Raw genomic sequence first — 21,786 nt, forward strand, 5'->3', positions numbered from 1 at the left:
AAATTACAGTTCAAGATGATTTTGGTAAGTGGAGGAAGTGGTTTGAAAATAGGATGCAGTTATATAAGTATAGCTGCAAAGCAGAAACCTACAACTGTACAACTACAAGATGGGAACAATTGAGTAGGCAGCAGTTCTGCAGAGTAAGATACAGTTACAGTGAATCACAGACTGAATGAGTCAACAATTCTAGGCTGATGCAAAAACGACAAACATCATATTCTAGTGAATAAATGAGAGTATTATAGGTTGGAAAGATAAAAGTAATTTTCCAAACCTTACCTGTACTTGCAAGGGTTTAGCTGGACCATTAGATTTAGATTTAAGTACAGAGCTCATGCAAAACCAACCACAGAAAAAATACCAGAGGGAAATAAAAAAAACCAAAACAACAAACCACCCCATAAAATGAAACACCCAGTCCAAAAAAGCTTGACTTACAAAAACGAAGTTAAAAAAAAAAAAAAAAAAAAAAAAAAAAAAAAAAAAAGAGACGTCTCTTTTGTCAAAACAGTAGAACAGAGAAGAGACACCGGTTTTATTATGTGGAAGGTGTTAGGTAAGGCGCCCACCATTCTCACATCCACCAGGAATAGGATAAGTAACAGGTTTACAGGGTAACAAAAGACATCAAGATTATGCTGTTCTAAGATCCAGAGATAAACAAGGAAGTAAACTGACTAGCAGACATACCATGGAATCTCTATAATTAGAGATTTTCAAAAAACAGGCTAAACAAACATCTGTCAGGATGATGTATATTTAGCTTAGCTCGTCTTTGGGATGGCGGATGTGTAGTAAATTTCCCAGCCACATTTTCTTTGACTATAGTAGAGCAAGAAGACAAAGCCTTCACACTCCAAAATAATGAAATCTACTTCTGTTGTTTTAGAAATAAAAAGGGCACTGAGTAACACAGTATCAAGACCCTTTTAAAGTTATTTCTGTGAAGTAGGTCCTGTTACACTTTTAAGTGGAAGCATACAATATCAATAGTTTTACTACTTCTTTGGAAAGCAGTTTTTCTACACAGAAATGGTTAACTCCCAGCACTGGGAGGTAATGCTGAAGTTTAGTGTTTGCAGATTTAATTTCTAAGGTCAAATGTTCCCACTTCAATACATCACAATTTTGTTATTTTTTCCCCCTTTCAGTTTCTGTAACTTGGGTCACTTAAATCATTGGCTTATTACAAAACATTTAAACTGACCTGCCCTAACAATAACATTTTCCTGCAGCAAAACGCCAAGGCACAAAATCCTATGCTCACTCAACACTGAAATATGAACGCTGTCTTCAATTACTAGTTCTTAAAAAAAATCTTCATAAAAGATGCCTTCAACACTACTGTTAGTATACTCTTATGCTCATAAGACACCCTACTGATAAGACAACCTATTTTGACCCGCCTGTGTTGTGGCCCAGACTGTATTCTAGCAGCTTCACTGAGAACAGCAATATACAATTGGTGGGTCAGTTTTTGGATGCAGATAACAAACACCAGAAGTTACTGCTAAATGTTAATGAACAGTACCTATTTAAAAGTCTTTTTTTCCCAAGACAGAATTCTCTTCACAGTGCCTAGCCAAGCTGCATCTGCAAGTTTGATTGTATTAAAATATGCTTTTAAGGATGTGAAACATGTCCACTGAAAGATGCATTCATTTGATATATAAAGATTTAGATTTCTTCAATGGATACACGATTGCAACCATATGCTTTTCATTAATCAAAATGAATGGCATTAATGTATTTCAGAGAGAGTGGGGAAGAATCCTTCACTTCCCCTGCCTGCTTAAGGAATGCCAGCATTTCAGTGATAAAAAAAGGAAATAAAATGTGGCATCCATAAACACATTAATAATCATCCTTTGTATTGCCTTTGTACACATGTATATAGCAATAGGTAGAAGACATGACTGAGGTTGTGATCTACTCCAAAGAAATAATTTAACAAACCCAAACTTACTTACTTCTTGGAAAAGGTGAACATCAGTTCTGTTTTGCTCCAAGTATAAAGGAAGCATTTGTATTGCAGACATGCAAGTCCTGGATACCGTTTTTCCCTACTTCAGCCACAAACTCTTCTTTGAGGCTACTAGCGATATTTACTTAGTGGAAGAACTGTGATATCAGAGACACTACAATTGTGTATGTTTATCTCTCTTCCTATGATTACATTATGGCAATATTTAGAGGGCTATTATCTCCTCTAATCATGTTTCATTTGTGCATCTCAGAAGCACCACAGTAATGAAGAGAAAGAGTGAAGGAACTTGTGTTAGATCACACTTTTTATAGAAAGTAGCATCAAAGTACCCTGTCAGTTGCTTTACACATCCACAAGAAACCCAACCAATATAAACAAAGACATTTAAGCCACAGACTGAGAATTTGGCAAACTCCAGTAGAAAAAGATTTTAGGGTTAGAATGCTGGGTTATATAATTGCACAAGCAGCGTACACCCAAAATCTCCTGAGTAGAGCCTACAGAACCAAGCTACATAAGAGGCTAATGATCTCTGAAAATGTTGAACCAGGTACTTCCAAGAACTTTCACTACTACTATCTTACCTCTTGTATCTCCACAACTAATAAAGACATACATAAAAATATTATATACTTCCCCAGATTACAAAAAGGATAGCAAGCTGAGTTTATTGACAAATTTTATAAACAAACAATATTTTGATCTTTTTTTTTTTCTGAAGCGATGAACATGCACTTTATGTCAGTAGCTACTGACCTTACTGAAATTTTACTAGGTTCAACCACTTTCCAAGTAGCTTTTGGGAAGCACCTAGTCAAATACCATCACTTCCTAGGGGCATCATAAAGGTACACCTTTAACTTGTTCAAATACATAACGATGCTCTGGCCCTAAACACAAAAGGAGCAAAATTCCAGGAGGAAGAACCTTTTCCTGTCATTTTATAAAGAAGAGGGGTATAAATATTAAGTGTTGATACCTGACCTTTCCAAGAAAAACCGTATTTTTGATCCACAGAAAATTAAGTTATTAATATACCACAATTATATTACAAAAAACCCAAAACCAAAAAGAAAAACCCACAAAAAAACAGCCAACCACCAGCTTGGTAAATTTTCAAAATGCTTCCCTTAAAAGAACTCTGTAAGTCTGCTACTCCTCAAGGCCCAACAATATGTCAGGCACGGAATAATAGGTCTGGTATTCCTCAAGGCCCAGGTTTTCAAAGCCAGAGCACGGCCGCCTTTCACAGGCGCTACAACCACTTCCATTTACTTACAGACGAGGAAAGCCTCCCGCACCGTGCCGGGCAAAACCTGGCATTAAACGCTTTTTTCCTGAAACCTTGCTTACTGCTTAACCACCCAAACGGCTACAGGCTACTGTCGCGCTTGTCAAAACTATGCGCATTTACTTCCACCGCCAGCCCCCAATGCAGCTCTGAAACAGTATTAGGAACATTTTCCAGACAACGGACAAACACGGATCGCGGGTGTTTTTTCGCACTCTGTAAGCGTGACCCGGGGAATGATTAAAGCGCCATTCGCAAAGTTCGGTTCCTTCAACAAAACTGTATCAGCTCCAATACGCAAAATTTACTCGCTAATGGAAGCAGCAGCAATACTCAAAAAATTATTACATGTAATTAAAGAAAAACAAAAGAAAACGAACCCCAGAAGGTATAAGGGAAGCTAAAAATGAGGGAACACACCAAAACCATTCCCTACCGCCTCCTATCCCACCTTCCCAGCTCCTCAGGGAAGGGCTCGCACGTCCTCGCGAGCGAAGCAACCGAGCAGGAACCAGCATCAAAGAAAGGGAAGAAGAAGACGCCACCTACCTGTCCCAAAGGCTTTGGCCACTAGCCAGGCGAGATTACAGGCGATTTTCGCTCGGGAGAAGTCATAATGGTCAAAGGGTTTGATGGCAGGAACAATGAAAGTCTTCCTCATCTCCTTGGCGTCTGCGGCATCCCCCATCTTCTCACAGGACCCCTGGCAAGTCGGGACTTACATGGTTCTTCCTCCTCCTCCTCCCGCGGCCGGGAGGGACGTCTGCAAATACGCCGGCAGCAGCTGAACGCAGCGCCGAACCCAGCTGTCCGTAAGGGCCAGCGCCGCCTCTCGCCTTCCTCCACGCAGGAACGTAGCAGAGCCCGAGTGTCCTCGTCTTCCTCCTCCTCGCTCTTTGTCTCAATTCACTCACGCCGCCGCCCCCCACCCTCCGACAGACGGCCCCCGACGGCCCCAGCCCCCCGCTCCCTTGGGGGGGCCTCCGGCCAGGGCTGGGCGCCCCAGGCCGCCGCGGCCGCCAGCCCCGCGGCCCAGAGCGGGAGCCACCGGCGAGGTCCCCCGCAGCCGCAGCGGGCCGGGACGCGGCCCTTCCCGGCCCCGGCGGAGGCGCCGAGATGTCAAAACGCCGGGGACCAGCTCCAAAACGCAGCGCAGCCCGCCACCCCACCCCGCGCCACCCCACCCCGCCCCACCCGCGCAGCGGCCTGCGGCGGCTGGGAGCGGTGCCAGCTACGCCGCCGCTGCCCCGCGCCCGGGCGCTGCCCCAGCCGCCCCTCGGCGAGGCCAGGCACCGCTCTCCCAGCTCGCCTCAGCAGCTGCCGCTGCGGCTTTCCACCCGCGGCTGCCGCACTGGATGGGCGAGCGGCGGCTGCGCATGTGCCAGCGCCAAGGCCGCCGCCACCGCCTCCCCGCTCAGGAGGGGCGGGGAGCGCGAGCGAGCGAGAGGGGCGGGGCGCCCGCAGCCGCCGGGCGGTCACGTGGCCGCGCCCTCACCGCAGCGGGTTTCTTGGCGCCGGGCCCTCATGAGCCAGTGGTGGGGGTCTGGTCAGGTCCGGTCTTAACCCAGCGGCAGCGAGGGGCGGAGTGTTTCCCGCCGGTAAGGGGGCGCCCGGTGGTGCCCGGCTGAGGGGAAGAGGACGGTGTCCCTCATGGCGGGATCCCACCGCTGCTGGCATCAGTGCTTTCTACAGCGGAGCCGGACGGGGCTTCCCGCGCGCAGCCGTTGGCCTTCCGCGGCGTCTCCTGGGGAGCTGGGCCTGGGCCCGGCCCCGGCGCGGCGGGCCACGTGTGCGGGGGCACGTGAGGAGCCGGCGGCCGCCTCGCTGTGGGGGAGCGCGGGCCGCGCTGGCCGGAGCAGGGAGCGCCGCCGCGGAGGCGGGCTTCTCGTTCCTTTCGTGTGTGTTTGTCTGTCTTATATTAAATTGTGGCTATATGTAACTTCTCGGATGCTTGGGTAGAAAGACGTCGGCACCTTAAAATGGTTTGGTTGAGGGCTGTTCGCGTCATAACTGTAGTGACGGGCAGTAGTAGTGATTTGCCCTAGAGACCATCTGCTGCCTCGCTCGTACCTGGCCTGTTTTTAGAAACGTAAAATCGCTGTGACTGCGGCCCGCGTGGGAAGCGGCGTTAATCACAGCAGGAACGAGGGGCGGGGTGGCGAATGACGGCGCTCCAACGGGGCTGGGGGAGGGAGCTCTGGTGGGGGTGCGGGGCGCTGCGGGCCGCCCCTCGCCCGGCGGTGGGCAGCGCAGAAACGGGCGCGGCTTCCCCGGCAGCCTTGGCCGCGCTGGGAGCTGGGCGGTGGGCCGGTTCAAGAAGCCGATCTGGCCGAAAATTAATAGTTTTTGTAGTTAGTTTTTTATCTGGCTGAGCTTTCTTGGGTCACTAAAGGACCACTCCTGACTTGTGGTGATTATTAGCTAAACTGTATCTTCCTCCCACCCCTCTTTATGGTAATATCTTCCCAAACTGTTGCAGTGGAGGTTGGCAGTCTGATGTGGGTTGATGTTGTTGGGGTTTTTTGTTGGGGTTTTTTTGTATGTGTGTGTTGGTTTTTGCGGTTTTTTTTACCCCTGCTGAGTTTGGAAAAGAATATTTAGACGGCCTTAGCATGACACTGTAAGGCTTCAAATAATATTTTATCCCAACTTATTTTTTTGGGTTTGAACTGGACTGTGAATTGATCTGGACAGAGATTTTCCATTGCTACGTGGCTATGTATGCTTCTAGCACTTCATGTGCACAATGATACAAATGTCGAGATTATGAGGACATGGTGTGCTTTAGAGTTTTACTGACATGAGTTGGTATTTACTAGCAGTGAGTAAATGAAAGGCTTGGGGAGGTCAACGTTTGAAGAGATTGTTGCTGGCTACTTCCCCAGCATCCCATATGCTCTCTGTGATGCGATTCCCAAACTGTTATGCATACCACTCCTAAGTGGCATACAGCTAGCTACAAAACTAGGAGCTGCTGTTGGCAGTGTTCAGCAGAAGGGAGGGGAGAAGGGGAGTTCAGAGGTCTTTGCTTTAGCACACTTAAGACTGAAATAACCAGATACCCTACACCAGAAATAGGGATAATAATACCAAATTAACTTACAAGTGTGTCTTGGGAAAATCTTCTCTGGTCAGGAAGAGTATATGCTTAGTTTGCAATGACTAAAATAAAACTTGTATTTACACATCTTCCTGAATATTTTTTTACATATACTTTGGAAATAAATTGTATTAGTTGACATTATTTTAACTAATTTTTTTTTTCACATTGCCACTAGAAAACTAGTTTAATTCTTCTTGTATATTTAACAACAAACACCTGGAATTCATAAGCTTTAAAACATCAAATAATTAGAGCTAGAAAAAAAAAAAATGTGTCCCAGATCCAAACTCATTTTTTTCTTGTATGACTAAAAAAAATATCTAAAACCCAGATCAACTTTCAGGAAAACTATAAGGCCATTATTTAGGTACGATGGATAATAGGATCCATTTTAAGATGTCGAAAGATTATAAACTAGTCCCTGTGAAACAATACAAAGCTTTCAGAAACTGCTTTCTTACAGAGATGTGGTATAATCCAAGTAAAGAGCCATTGGGTGTATTTGTGGTACTCCTGTATTTATTGTCTGTTCCTATGCACTTGCAAAGCATCCTATATATGTATGTTCTGTACTAGACACTGAAACTAGTGATACTTACCTGAAGCAAATAAAAACGTGGTCTGATCTTACAAAATTCTTGCAATTGTGAGCCCCGTCTTACATATTAAAAAAAAAAAAAAAAGTCACTTGTTAGAGAATGCATCTCAAAAATGGCAATAGAGGCAGTTATGGGTAGGTACATCTATAAACATTTCTACCAGTCTAGAGTTCAAAATGCAGAAATTTTTATGGCCTTTGTGCTGATGAAACCTGCTCAGAATCACGGAACAAAATCTAAAAAAGCTGTAGTGTGGTAACTGCAATCAAAGCATTTTTTAATTTACTCAGTGCTCTTAGAAGTGAATGCATGAATATAAAATTAATACATGTAAGTGAGAAAGAATCACCACTGGTTGCTGGAGTTCTTGTGCTAGTTCTACTTCTGCAGATGCACCAAAATGTGATCTTGTTTATTGCGTTGTCAGAGATATCAACAGTCAACATGGGAAAAAGATTAAAATTTGCTCTAATTGTTCAGAGTAGATAAACAGAAAAAAAGAGTGAGGAGTCATCTCCTTCTGCTCTGCTTCTGTTTATCCATCTCATTTTAAATAGTGATAATCTCTTCTGTACACAATCTTTCTGCTGCAAGTTATTTTATACTTTAAAGTTCATTCCAAGCAGAAAGACAGAATATTAAGAATTAAAACAAGTAGCTCACAGATTTTTTTTTTTTTTAACCTTCTTTCTCCCTTCCTTTCCCCTGCCTCACTCAACCCCAAATTAGAAACCCATTTGACTAGTTTTATCCTGTAATTACATCATCGGCCTGATTCTTCACTGTCATGTGTCTCGCCATTTATACAGTGGGTGTACCAAGCCTGTAGTCAGTGTCAGACAAGGAACAAATATGACTGTGAAGCTATGAATAATAGTGTGGATGACATTGTTGCTAAGTCTTAACCTTGGCAGATAATGGAATGAGCCTTGACTAACAATTTTTTGTTGGAGAAAAAAACAACCTACTTGTTTTAAGATTCCCTTGGCTTCTGAAGAGGCTACGTGTGGAGTAGACTAATACAGGCTAGCACTAGATTACAGAGTGTTCAAGATGGAATAAGATTTAATGCATAATTTCTTCCATCACAATACTTGATGATAAAGGTAAAATGTTTTAAATTAACAATACCATTACTGATTTTGGCTACAGACATTGCCACAGCAGACTCGGTGCTAGTGAACAAACAGCTTTATCAGGCTACCTACAGAGCATAGTAAAAATATTCCCATTTCAGATTAGCCGGTCGTATTAGGCTGAATCTACAAAAGCAGCATCTCACAGTGATGTAATGCTTCAGTCTTGATGTTGCAAAAAGGCTAGGAATAACACTGTGGGGTATCAAATTTGCCTATTTAATGTGATCCCATCTGTTTGCCTTAGCCTATTTACCAGTCATGATAGAAATGGTAGTGGCTGAGGGAAGGGTGTGCCCTGTGGCCTGTAACCTCTGGCAAAGAGACAGCATGCACAGCTTGATGTGGTGCTGTCAGACTGTCAACAGACAGACCAAAAACCAGTTGTGTCCCAGTGTGATCCTTAAGAAAAGTGCTTGGTGACTTCAGCAGGTTGTGTGTTGGGAATGTGAGGTTGAACAGATAATCTATAAATGATTCTGTAAGGTTATTACAGCCTGAGGATGACGTGAAATGGAGTTACTGGTATTCCAGCCTCTTAAACTTACAATGTTTTATTAAATATATTTCTTTATAAGTAGTGGTAAACCCCGTATAACTGTAAGAGTTAAGAAATTATATTTTTAAATAGTTATTATAAAGTGAGTGATCGTCTGAATTATTAAACTTCCTTGGCATTATTACTGAAATGTACATGTGTAGTTTCTGCAAGCTAGAAGTTTTCTTAGAGCATGATTTTGGAGGGGAGTATGTTCTTTCTTTTTCAGGATGGTACAAAAATACAAGAACAGTTACGTAATTATTGGCTTTTCAAATTCTGTCTCAAATTCTTCTATTAATTTGTAATCAGGAAGTGCTTAGGGAAGAAAACAGTTTACCAACTTTACAGATTCTGGTAGAGTCATGACTCAAATGGAAGATAGAGCTTTGTATGACATTATACTTGGATTATCTGTGATTTTTGATACTGTTAAAAAAGGAAAAAGGTGCAGTAATAGCTACTTCAGCTCATTTACTACGGAAATCTGAACAACCAAAAAGCTGCCCAATGAGAATCAAATATGGTAACTGACAGTACCTCTCAGTACTGGGATGCTACTGGTTTCATTTCCTGAACTTGGCTTTGACCTAATGTAGCTCTTTTAAGGGAGGGGAAAACCTACATCTCCACTACCCCGCCCCCCCGCCCCCCCCCCCCCCCCCCCCGTATTCCACTGGGTCAACAACTGGGCAACAGATCTGTCCCTTTCCTGTGGTCTGTGAGAGTCAATATCTCTCATCTACAGCACTCATGCCTGGTTGGTTTGTTTGTCTTTTCCTCTGGTTACTTTGCTGTCTTTTTTATTTTCCCTGAGATTTTTTAACTTTTAGGTTTTTAATCAGGTTTTCACACTGGCTGCTTTCATGGTGTGCCCATCTCCTGGAATTGCACTCATCCTAGGATGTTTTAGATTACTTTTCTTCCAAGGTGTGCTGTGCAATACTCCCTAATTCCCATTCTTTCTCCTTGACATTCCACTGTTGCTGTGTTTTCTGCGAGGACAGCAAATACCCTACTGTAACTGGGTTTTTTTGTTATTGTAAACCTGATATGGAATAGATCCTACCCTCTTTCATTAAGTGAAACCTGTATACTGTTTCTTTTATGGCCACTTAGTGCCTGATGTGTTTTCTAAGGAAAATCTTAAGAGTGATTGTATGAATGTAACCTTTAAATATTAGAGCTAGTTTAGCTGCACTATAAAGTAAATGCATGGTGGGAAATGTACATTCAGAGAAATGTACAGAAATAAAATGCAATGTTACTGCCATTATGGTAGCTGTTAGATAATGCTCTGTTGGCACTCCAGAGGAAAATGAACTCTAGTTTTCAAATTGTTCATTCAAGTATAGGAAATTTAAATCAGTTAGCAAGGCTTTTTTACTAAGTCTCAATGAGAGTGGATACTAAATTGTGCACTTCTCCCTGTTGAACTATACTTCATTGAAGTGACTGGCTGATTTTTTTTCATTCTGCTTCTACATGTGAAGAAAGATCTGAATGCTCTTAAAAGCTCATTTGTTCTGAGCATATACGTGATGTATTAGTGGAGCATGAACAGGCATCAGTTTCCCATCTTTTGGCCCTGCTTTCAGTTTCCTCGGAAGCTCATGTGTGTCTGAATGAGACTGGCAGTAAATAGTAGAGAATGCTGTCTTCGAACAGTAAGATTCTGGTGTCATGTAATCACAGCAGAATTATTTTTTGGAAGGGGTGGTAGCGAAGGTGGATGAGGAGAGGAAAGCAAGGGAATAGCATAGCAGACTACTGGAGGAAGAGGTTTTTTTTCTATACATTTTCTTTGAAACATCGTCATCATCCAGTTTTTCATGGAATTTTTTAGGCAGTTTCTCAGTTTTCTTAACTTACTAGAGAGACTGCATGTTATTGAGGAATTTTTGATGATTCCTTTAGGGAGCAGGTGTAAATAGCTGGTATACTGTTGAAAAAGTGGCTGTGGAAAGTGTGTGTCAAAGATCTTATTGTAACCATTTATGCATAGTGACCCTTGATGGCATTGGAGATTTTGATTATGCATGCATGGTAAGGTCATCACAACCAGAGTGCATAGAACTCTGTTACATTTAATTCACTTTTGGCATAACTGAACTTGTTTGTATTTTTTGAGTAGCTTTACAAGCTGTATGCCTTATGGTTCCTTTGAAAATATGTTCAATATACAAAAATGTATAGGATGTCTAAGCTTCATGTAGAATAATTTGATTTAAATACTCCCCTATTTCAATATATATTAGAAACATGGAAAGAACAACAATTATTTTAATAGTTGCCTTAAACTAAATGTATATATCTACTTAGCAATAAAACTTGGCCCCAACAAGGATTTTTTTAAAGCTTGATGCTACAGACATGATTAAATTTCAGTGTGTTTATAATTGTGTTTCAGGATTAAGGGTGTTACGCAGAATATTTGTATTTGAAGAAGTGTGGATGATTTCTTTCTAGAAAGTCTCCAAAGAGAAATAACAAGTCTCTCTTGTTATTCTGTCCTCATATAGAATTCTTGCTCTATAGTTTATGTGGATCTGTTAAATCATAGGGTGTTATCTCAGCTGTCTCACCTGGGCAGGGAGCAGTCATGATTCCACTTGTTTGCACAAAGAATAGAAATGTCCATCATCATGATGGGTGTCAGAAACAGAGCCCTCTCCTTGTATTAGCCAGTGTAGTTGAATATGGTTGAAGGAATGGGGAAAGCAGGCTGAAACTTGATGTTCAGGGAATGTTTGAGCCCTAGTTGTGATGGCCACTACCCTGGAAGCAGTCTGAGACAAAGTACACCTGAGACTCCCAGTTCTGCACAGTACTTCATAATCCCCCATAATGTGGGGTTTGTTTTAACAGCCACACTACAGCCCTTACAGATGATAATTTACTAAATGAAGAAAGAATCAGTCTGGGGAAGAGTATGCTAGTGGGCACTGTGTTGAATCAGGGGGATCATTGTATGAAACAACAAAAGGAACACCTGGAGATTTTCTACAAGCACAAGGACTTGCTGGGGTATATACCTATCAGTTTCCCTTTGATCTGGCAAGTCTTCCTCGTTTGTTTCAAGCTCTTTCCTCCTTTTGTATGTGTTCTTAACAGAAATGAGGCAATTGCCTGATTGGAGAATGTAGGATAACAGAACAGATTTCATGGCAATGAACTGTGTTGATGTAAATCCAGTTTGTTAATTTGTGTATTTTGCTATGCATAGGCTAACTGTTGAAACAGAGTACCTCAGAGTCTCTGTCCCAGTTGGTAATATGCTCTTTCAGAAGTGGGAAAAGCGTTAAGCCACAGTCATCAGAAGAGGTAGGGAAGCAAAAAGTGGCTCAGTAAGAAAGCGTATCCAAGGTAGAGGGCACACTGCCATGTGCACACTCTTTTACCACCAGGGCCTTAAGTGGTAGAAATACCGTTTGACTTCTTTGAGTGAAGAGAAACACTGGATGTGGGATACTTCAGCAGAAACAGATGAAAAAATAACAATTATCAATGCTATTTATGCTGTAGTAGTTTATAGATGCTCTAGTCAGGGGCCAAGATATCACAGTGGAAATGCAGAGTTAGGTCAGGGTCAGAATGATAAAGTTTTAGATATTGCAAGACTAGGAAAGCAGTAATAAAAAAGGCTTTGATACTATTACATTGCTCTGATTTCATTATTTAAGAGAGTCCAGTACCACAGTAATATCCTCACTGCTGCTAGATACCAGGTTTCCTGTGTATCAACAGAAGATTAAGAGCCACATGCATGGAGATGCTCTGTGTCTGTGCCTTTGCTGGCTCTTTAGTCATTAAAGGAAGACAGGTCATGCTTCCCAGGGCCAACACCCTCTTGTAACCACTGACTACCTTTGTGGCTTCTTGCAGACAGTATCAGTAATGCAGAAGCCTTTTCACTGCCTAGCCTTTTTGCTCCAAGTTCCACTGATCTGGCAGGAGCTCTTTGTTGTTACTTGTCTCTTGTCTGGCTAGTGGTGTTTTACCTTTGTTCAGGTTGTATACTGCAGTAGTACTCTATTTTTCAAGTGTTTACATCAGTAATGTCAGGGGCAGCTGTTCTCCTGCAGCTTTAATTTACCCTGGAGCTGAGCAGATTGAGAATCTGAGTATGATGACTTACTCCAATTCATATAAACTCCTCAAGATTGGTAAAGTCCTTATATACTCAGCATTTTTGGCTGAATCACAGATAATCTCAGAAGAACTGTTGTTTCATAGGATTACTTAGTTTTAATTACTTAGTTATTTTAGTATTTAAATTACTTGGTTTAGGATTAGCTTGTGTGGAACTGTAAGGTAGGTAGGTATATTCTGGCAGACAGTTCGCTCTAGGCAAATTTTCCTGACAGAACCCCCCAAGTTAGTCAAGAAAACAAGCAGAAACATTTCTAAGCTACTCTGTCTCATTGTATTTTCTGGCCCTGTTCCTTCTAGTGTTTCCTTTGAAATGATCTCACCAGATATATTCAGAACAGTTTTAGAATTTATTGATAAGTTTGATTGTCATGTTTTGTTTTGAATTGCTGGGAGGTTTCTTCCTCTTAGACTTACATCTAAGTCACCACTTTTTCACAGTTTAGGCAACTATTGTACCCTTCTTGCTTTTTGACACCTGGCTGTTGCCTGAGAGAGAGTTTCCTTAGCTTGGGCTGCCATCTTTGTTGTGCCTGAAATCTAATTTCTATGTGTCTTGCTGGTTGCCACAGGAAACAATATTGCTTTGGCAAGGAACTGTACAGAATTACCTTGTCCTAATAGGTCGTGTCCAAAAAAGAAAACGGGGACACTGAAACTGGACTTTTGCATGGCTCAAAGCTTTAAATCGTTTGGTTAAAAACAAACCAAAACAAGAACAACCCAACCAAATTTGACATGGAAATTTTAGGCTTGTGCTTTGTAAGAATGATGTATTAAACTTAGCCAATTTTTTCACAATCTGGCCTTATACCCAGGTCAGCTGAGCTGTATTAAGAAATAGTACAGATTTAATCAACGGAATTGTTTAGCAGATGGAATTCCATGAGTGCTTCATATGCATTTCATACAGTCTTCCTTAAAAAAGAAATACACGACAGTGGAGTCTTGGATAATACAGCACAAGTCTCCTTTCACACTATAATACTTCAGACTTATTTAATACCAAAGAGTTAGAAACATAATGATTTGGGGTGCAGACTTGTTAACCAGAGGGGTTTTTTTTATAAAGCAGCTAAAAAATATATGAAGTGCTAAATTGTTTACCTTATTTAGTGTAAATTTAATTTATTCCAAAACTTGAAAATGTGTTTTAAAACTTCTAATCTGAAATCTTTTGAACCAGGCACTATCATGCTGGATTTTTTTTTGCAGCCAAGTTACAAATCCCAGAAAAATAAGGTTTGCATGGAAAGTTCTTGGCAGATCTCTCTTGGAACAGCACAAACAAAACTGCTTAACAAGGAGGCATTCATTATTTCTGTCTTGTTACCCTCTGTTATTACAGTCACTAGCTGTAAGGTTACTGGCATCTTTGAATCTTTCTAATAAAAAGCATAGGGAGCAGTCATTCAAGGGTAGTAGTGAGAGAGATGCTGCATTTTTGAGGCTTGCTTTCTTGTTTAATAGTTTTGTGCTTTATCAGTCTGAGTTAATGCATTGTCTGCATGTTCTCAGAGCAAACAAAGTTTAGGAAACTAACTGAATTTCAGAAGGACAAATCTGTAACTCTAACTTCAGCAGTCTGTAGTCTTGAAGCATGCAGTTAAACCACAGATGGACAAGTTCTCACCACCATGTCATGAGAATTGGAGTTTTGTTTGCTTAGTATTTTTAACAACTAACTGATAAATGCTGCAAGTGATTCACAGAAGCAAAAGCTCAAGAAAGTTAAAGGATATATGTGTTTTGAACATTGGGATGTATTCTTATCTCTTTTGGTTATCTTGAATACCTAGTCTCATCTAATTGGTGTTTATTAGTGTTTTCACTTACTTAGTGCTTTCAAGTCCTCAGTTTTATCACACCTTGACTGTTTTTGCTAGCATGACTAGCTTAAAAGAGAAAACAAAACATTCTCTCTTATGCAAGAAAACTTAATTACACATACAGAGTTTTAGATGTATACCTTAAGACAAGTACTTCAGTTTTATGTTTTCATATCTAATAGTATGCTTCCTTACAGAGCTTTATAAGAACAACATTTATGGGACAAATCCATACAATATCCAGTGTTTGGTCCAGTGCCATTCACTGACTGATCGGAGGAGCCAAGCCATGTATGAGAATCCCATTTTAGGTAGGTGAGAGGTTGGCTGGATTTGTATGGGGGGATGGAGTGGGAGCTGTTTTCAGATGAATCATTTCTGCTTCTTAGGTTTGGATTTGGGAGGATATTTTTAATTGATATACTAGTACCAGGAAGGGCTGATTTAGCTGGAATTGAACTAGGAGCTCAGTCATTTTGTCTGAACTGGGTTTCTCAGAAGTATATAAGCTGAGACTATATGTACCTGAGAAACCTATAAGTAGTGCTAAGCTTTGACATGGTAAGTATTCAGAGGTGGACTACTAAGGCTTAGAGTAAGGTCAGTTTTGGATTTACACAGACTTGGTCCCCTCCTAGTTTACCCAATCTGTCTTTGGGGGCTTTGGTATTCCCGGACTGGGATAGAGCCTAAAGTCTTTTACCCCCTCACAGACTAGGGACTTCATGCCAGAAGACACAAATAATGCCAAGACCTGCTATTCATTCTTGTTACTTTGTCATTCTTAAACTTGGGGTTTTTTTGGTCCCCATGGGATGACTATTATGCATTTATGTGTACAGTAGTACTTGCCTGGGAGGGCAGTTCATCTATGCCATGAGTGAATATCCAAGTGTGAGGATGAATTTAGTTGAAATATATGATCAGATTAATGCAAATTCTTTTCATTGATGAAGCAAGATAATTAAATAAGCAAATGGAATTACTGGGATTTTAAGGTATGTTTTCACTTACAGATTACATAGGTGTTTTAACTCCTTAAAATTTGAGTAATGTATTGATTCTGTAATTACTTGATCATGACATGTTTAGGTGTATTGAAATACATTTTTAGTTCTACCACCTAGGAGCCTACTTCAGTTCATTTTTATGTATAAATGTTTATAAAATTATTTTCTAAGGAATTAAAGGGGTAAAGCAGTACTTGAAATCATAGTAAAATGACACAGTGAATCACTTCTGAGGCTAACGGTATCATGAGATGCAAACCATTTGTCCAGTACATAATTATTGTTCCATTTCAAGTTTCAGCGTGGTAGCTTTCTGTTGACAGGTTTTACCCTTATTTAGGTGTTGTCCTTACTAGTGCAGCAAGCATAAAAGTATATTGTGTATTGCAGATAATGGGACAGAAATACAGTCATGCTAAGACCAGATCCAGATTGGTTCTTTACCACCCTGTTATTTCCTAGAGCTAATGAAAACCATGGCCTCCCAGATAGAAAAATACTTTCAGCTGTTGCAAATGGCTATACGTTTTTTAGTAGGGAAGAACTGGTAAGAGACTTTAGCCCCGCATTTGCAGCTTCCCAGTTTTATGGGTTTTGTAGTTTATGAAAAGGAAATTATAAAAAAAGAGCATTAACCATAGCAAATGTTAACAATCTTTTCACTTCTTTTATGCATAGAAAAGAGTAAGTAGGGAAATAAAACATCTAGGAAAGGAACAGTGATGTTGATACACACATTGTGGAGGTAAGAAAAAGTAAAAATTTTTTTGACTTTTGAAATAAAAAACATCTGATATACTTCTCTGTTAAAGAAGTCATGGGCAAGTGGTCTACTTGGTAACCAGGTATTTATATTGCATTACAGTCCTTCTGGAAAGAATTTTAGCTGAAGGTGTAACATTGTTTGGTAAACAAAGTCACAATTCTTTTATCCTCTGTTTTGCTTAGCAGTCACGTACAATGTCTTTTTCAGCACATGACAAAGATCTGTACTAGTGCAATTAATGCCAGGTACACCACAGGTCTGCAGAATTAATATTTGAGACCTGTAGTACAAGTCAGTGGAAAAAATACCCACAAGGTGTGTGTTTTTAACTAAACTATTAAGGCTGCATTGAATACTCTGTACACTAAGAGTAACGTCTGAGAAATTTAAAAATCATAGGGTAGAGCCCGACAGTCACAGCCACTTAGAGCAGTGGTGAAGTCTGATATAAAGGAAGCTTTTGAGACCTGAACCCTGGAGCTGTGTGGCCACCAAGCCCGCTACTAGCGGAAAGTACAGGAGCTGCAAGGATCATCTGTTTTGTAACAGCTGCCAATGTCTTCCAAAGGCAATAGTCAGCTGTCAGTCACTAGTGGGGGCATCCTGAATTTGGCTTCTACTTTGGCAGCAGTGAGTTGGCTTTTTGTAGATGCAGTTATAGCTTTTCCATGTTCTTTAATAATTTTTGTGTGAGGAATTCAACTAGGTCAATTTAAGACTTCATGCAAAGACAGAATAGGGACCAAATGTAGTGTAGGGAAGTCTGAGGGTTAAACCCAATTATTAGTATTGGCATAGATTTTTAACAAGACAACTGGTGAAAAGTCTAGTTTCTAGCAGCTCATTTGCATGTTTTCCAGACCATTCTTAGTACAGGGGGTTTTGCTTTCAAAACTAGCAATGTTGGTAGAAGCTTTAGAGGTAGAAAGGGAAATTATTATCCATTTAATCAAAAGGCCTATGTTGTAAACTTGTCCTTTGGTCTGTCACATTAATCGATTATAACTGTGCTTCTTCCACTTGTCTCCCTGTAATACAAATTCAATGTACCAGAGCATAAACTGTTACTTTTGTCATACTTGCTGATTAATTAGAAAGGTCTTCATCCCTTAAGAAGTGACATGATTGGAGAGAGTTTATTGAGGGGGCAGGTGGTAATACACATCGAACACAGGTCATCTGGCAAGCTGGAACTTAAATAATTGCTGTTGTCTCTTGTGGATTTTCTTTTCTTCCTCTCCTATCCTTTTCTCTGGGACCCCAGAGGGCATGGAAAATGGGGTTTAATTTCAGTAAGTGCATGTTGCAGGAGCGTTACCTTGTTTTTAGAATATATGAGAATCTCATATGCCTCCAAACAGCATTATTAATTGGAACATAAATCTAAATGACAAACTGGTAAGCAGCTTTCAAATACAGTGGTTTATATCTTGTCAGGAAAAAAAATAGATTAAAATGAAGGGAGAGAACTTTTAATTCTGAAGTCTGCACCTCTAATTAAGCTGTATTTCAAGATTTCTTTAATCATGTTAATTTCCACCTGAATTCTTTAAGAATCTGGGTTCCAGTTTATTGCTTACTGAAGTCCCTGGAAATTTGCAATTGTCTTTGCAGTCTTTTGATCACATCCTTGTTCTGTAAGTCTCAGAAACCTAACAGATTTGTAAGCTGGTTTAAATGATTCTCATACCATAAAATCATTCCTTTTAATTGGAAAAAGCTACTCTGTCTTGTACAAAGAAGTTGGTAATTTTATTCACTGTAGCTTTTACAGCTGTGCTGAGGCTATGGTGATAGTAAATCAGAGAGTCCATTGATTCTGAAAGTAAGTATTATATGCAGAATTTGAGCATATAATAACACATGTTAATTATGTTGGTAAATTTTGCATGATTTGCCCTGTATAGTTATTACCCTATGGACTAGTGGCATTTAATGCTAGAGCTTCAGGGCAAGACTGCTGTTTGTTTTACTTTTTTAAAAAAAAAAAACCAACCAACACCTCTTTAATATGCTATAAGAATTCAGATTTAATTAGTTTCTTAATTTATTTTTTATTTTTTAATTTTTTTAATTCCAATTTTACCACAGTTTTCTGCAGAGGCTAATATAGGCCAGTATTTCCTTACAGTGGGGTTGTTCAAACAAAGAGAATGCTCAGGAAGCCTGAAAATATTAGTCCAAGACTTCTACTGATTATTTTCTTCGAAAAAGCTTAGGAGTTGCCTGTTTTCGATTAAGCAATATCAGAAAAACTATACTTCAGAATAAGTATATTGCATGCAATATCTGTACTAAATCAGGACATTTTGAATGAATATTAGCAGACTTGACTAGTTAATGGTTAGCCAGCGTTATTTGGTTTTAGATTATCTTGATTTTTCTGTGTGATTCCTTTAAAAGTGTAATTCAGAAACCAGAGGAGTCATTGACTCACTGCTTCCATCAGTCAAAGAACTATTCATTAAGTATGCTTTGGGTTAGAGCTGCTGTTGACTACCTACCTACAAGACTGCTGAGTGGCTCCAAAGTGCCAAAACATTAAAAAATAGGAAAATATTTGGTTTCATAGCATAAGGTAGAGCAGGCATAGGTGCCAGTCCCCAAGTAAACATGCTTTGACTTCCACGCCTTCTGAAGGAAAAGACGTTCCCCCTCCCTTTCACCCAAGCAGTGGATGTTGTTTTAACTACAGTGATACCTATTGTGGCACTCTTAAAAAAAAAATAAACAATTTCAGGGAATAATTGGTATTCTTTAAGTGACATCTTCACAAACTTCATGATCTTAATCCATTACAACATCAAAAAACCAACATTTAGGCACTTGAATTCCTTGGTGTAGAACAATACGTAGAATATATATTGAGATATTTAAAATCATTAACAGGATAAAGAAAAACCAAAACTTGCTTTTGATGAGATACTATCTCAAGGCATGTTTTAGTTTTCAGGTTTGTCAGTACTAATGCTTGCCACTTGAGGGGGTGATGCATTAGGGGCTGTTTGGACTCTTAGTTTTGCATGCACTGGGAGCTCACTCTTAAGAAGAAAATTCAGACATCGCATGAGGATAGTGTTGGCTATAAAGGAAACTTAAAGTGCACTTTATTAACATGTTTTGGACACTTACTCTTTGGGACGTATTTATCTGTTAATCAAGTCACTGTGTGGAACTTGAGAACATCTTGCTTGACAGATTCATGGAGAGGTGCCTACAGGTTGTGTTCCGGTACAGGTTTTAATTAACAGGGTGACTCTGGGAGGTATCGATGTGGACAGCTGAGGCATATGCTACAGTCGAGCAGCTCTTTGAAATGCTTGTGATACTGACTCTGAATTACTGTGCAGAATGCCTGTTTCTTATGGATTTAGTGTGTCTGGGAGTAGAGGGATTTCAGTCTCCTGCTTTAATCCAGTCTTGTTTTACTGAATTATTTATTATTTGCATGGTGATAGGAAAGGTTGGTTCATGCTTCTAAAGAATGGCTGTGTGATGTTATAAGACAAAGCACCTGTTTTTAAATTGAGCGCAGGAATCCAAGATGCCATGCTTGCTTTCTGTATATTTGATGCAGAAACCATGAGGAAATATGGAAAAATCTTCTTGATGTAATTTAAAATAGACCAAAAAGTGGGATACCGTTGTATTAATAATTTGTGCTTGAATTATTGTTTTAATTATTTATTTTTACTTTTAACCAAGTTACTATCTTTGTAATTCTAACAGAAATTTGCATAAAGCTGAAATATTCAGTTGCTGTATAGCTATGTAGTAAATCTGTATCAGTATGTATTAGTCCTTTTGTACATGTGGGTTTGTGCATTGTTCCATTTGTGTAGTTCCTAAATGTTTTTCGAAATTACTCTGAAGAGGTGTATTTATTATATATGGATTATATTTGATCAAGGGTTTCTAATGACACTGTGATACTTTCCTAGGCAGCTATTGTACTGGAACACGTGCAGCATAGACAAGATGAGAAAATTGTAAACTCTTGCTGTTTTACCCACTAAATTAAGTAACAATCTCTATAAAATAGAGATGGTTGTTGGTGTGGTTTGGTTTTTGGTGGGTTTTTTTTTACACTACCTGGAAACCTTAAGATTTCCTGTGATGACATTCCCAGATAAATTGTCCATATTGTGCAAAAATTACTGTCCTAATCGTTCATGGTTTTCTAACAGGACTGAAACCCAAATTCATTCAGCCAGTGCTTGAACTAACTCATTTTTGGAAGGAAGACTACCAAGACAAAACCATTGTAGGATATCTGAGAACATCTTGTCTGGGGACATTTTGTCCAATTTGGTGAACTCTAAAGGTACAAAACTTGAAGTTCAGAAATCTTATTAAAATGTCATTTGCCTCAGATCTGACTAGCAATATCAAGAGCTGAGAGAATAGGAATTAAATTCACCAAGGCTATCTATTACTCTTATATATTTCAGCATTCTAAAAATGCTTAGGAAGGTGACTGGACTAGAATGTTTATGCTTTATACCAGGAAAAAAAAAAAAGTATTTATTTAGTAAGCTCACAAAGCACAGTATCTGTTCCAGAAGAGTTTTTGGTATGTCTATGCTGATTAACTTCCTCAGGTAAATAATGAATAACATAGTACATTATGTAGAAACTTCTACTCTTTTTTTAGTTGTGAGCACTTACTATAAAGCATGTTACAATTTCATATTACAATTTTTTTTTTTAAGAATAAACTATCAATAGCTGTCCAGCCTTTATGAACCATTCAAAGTACAGTAGATGTACTGTATCTGTTCCTCAGTCGTATCTTCAGGTTGAAAAGTTTATGTAGTTGTCTTGCATGGAAGTCCTTCCATGCCTCTGAATGTCCATGCACTCCTTTTCCAAAACTTAATTTCAAGTTCTTCTGTAGATCTTCCTCAGATAAGGGGAGTGAGTGATGGGGAAACTCCAATTACAAGGAGCGTTTCTATAGGTGCATTGTCAGTTTATATCGTAAAGTTATCTTTACCTTTCCTAGTATTTCCTACCATGGAACTGTTTTTCTGACTGCTGTTAGATGCTGAACTGATGTTTTAACAGTTATTCCTCTTAATCCTCAGATTTTGTTTCTGAATAGTAATGGCCAATTCACAGGCTACCATTCTGACATTCAGCATTAAGGTATCTGACTACCTAGGTTTGTATTTGTCTGTCTGATTTTTACCTGTCAGCATAACCAAATCTTCTAAGGCTCTTGTAAAGCTCTTCTGTTGGACCTTTAGCATTAAATATCTCAGAGGAGATTGCCAGCAAACTTTCTTGCTTTCTTGGTCTTTAGGTTGCTATATCAATCTACAAAATGGTACCAAGTTTTGCAGAATTCACTGGTGACTTCCCTCCCTTCA

At 39.8% G+C, this 21,786-nt stretch overlaps 2 protein-coding genes across 5 annotated transcripts in view; one reads left to right on the plus strand and one right to left on the minus strand.

The window, feature by feature from the left end:
- The window catches only part of CAMSAP2 (calmodulin regulated spectrin associated protein family member 2), a 91,000-nt gene extending 86,776 nt beyond the window's left edge, over positions 1-4,224 (minus strand). The window contains exon 1 of one of the 2 annotated variants that reach the window (XM_005440103.4): positions 3,831-4,224. In XM_005440103.4, coding sequence (XP_005440160.1) covers positions 3,831-3,969 — 139 coding nt within the window. In that variant the 5' untranslated portion in view covers positions 3,970-4,224. The remainder of the gene's footprint in view (positions 1-3,830) is intronic. The other variant, XM_027806603.2, reaches the window with a different exon arrangement.
- A 516-nt stretch (positions 4,225-4,740) lies between these two features.
- Positions 4,741-21,786, plus strand: part of DDX59 (DEAD-box helicase 59) — a 30,185-nt gene continuing 13,139 nt past the window's right edge. For 2 of the 3 annotated variants that reach the window (XM_055724767.1, XM_055724772.1), the window contains exon 1: positions 4,741-4,879. Coding sequence is in view for 1 of the 3 variants with exons in the window: in XM_055724770.1 (XP_055580745.1) it covers positions 14,928-14,949 (22 nt within the window). In the remaining 2 variants the exon portion in view is untranslated. Of the gene's footprint in view, positions 4,880-14,835; positions 14,950-21,786 lie in introns of all 3 variants that reach the window. The other variant, XM_055724770.1, reaches the window with a different exon arrangement.

This window comes from Falco cherrug, chromosome 12, assembly GCF_023634085.1.
Source record: "Falco cherrug isolate bFalChe1 chromosome 12, bFalChe1.pri, whole genome shotgun sequence".
Classification (NCBI taxonomy): Eukaryota; Metazoa; Chordata; class Aves; order Falconiformes; family Falconidae; genus Falco; species Falco cherrug.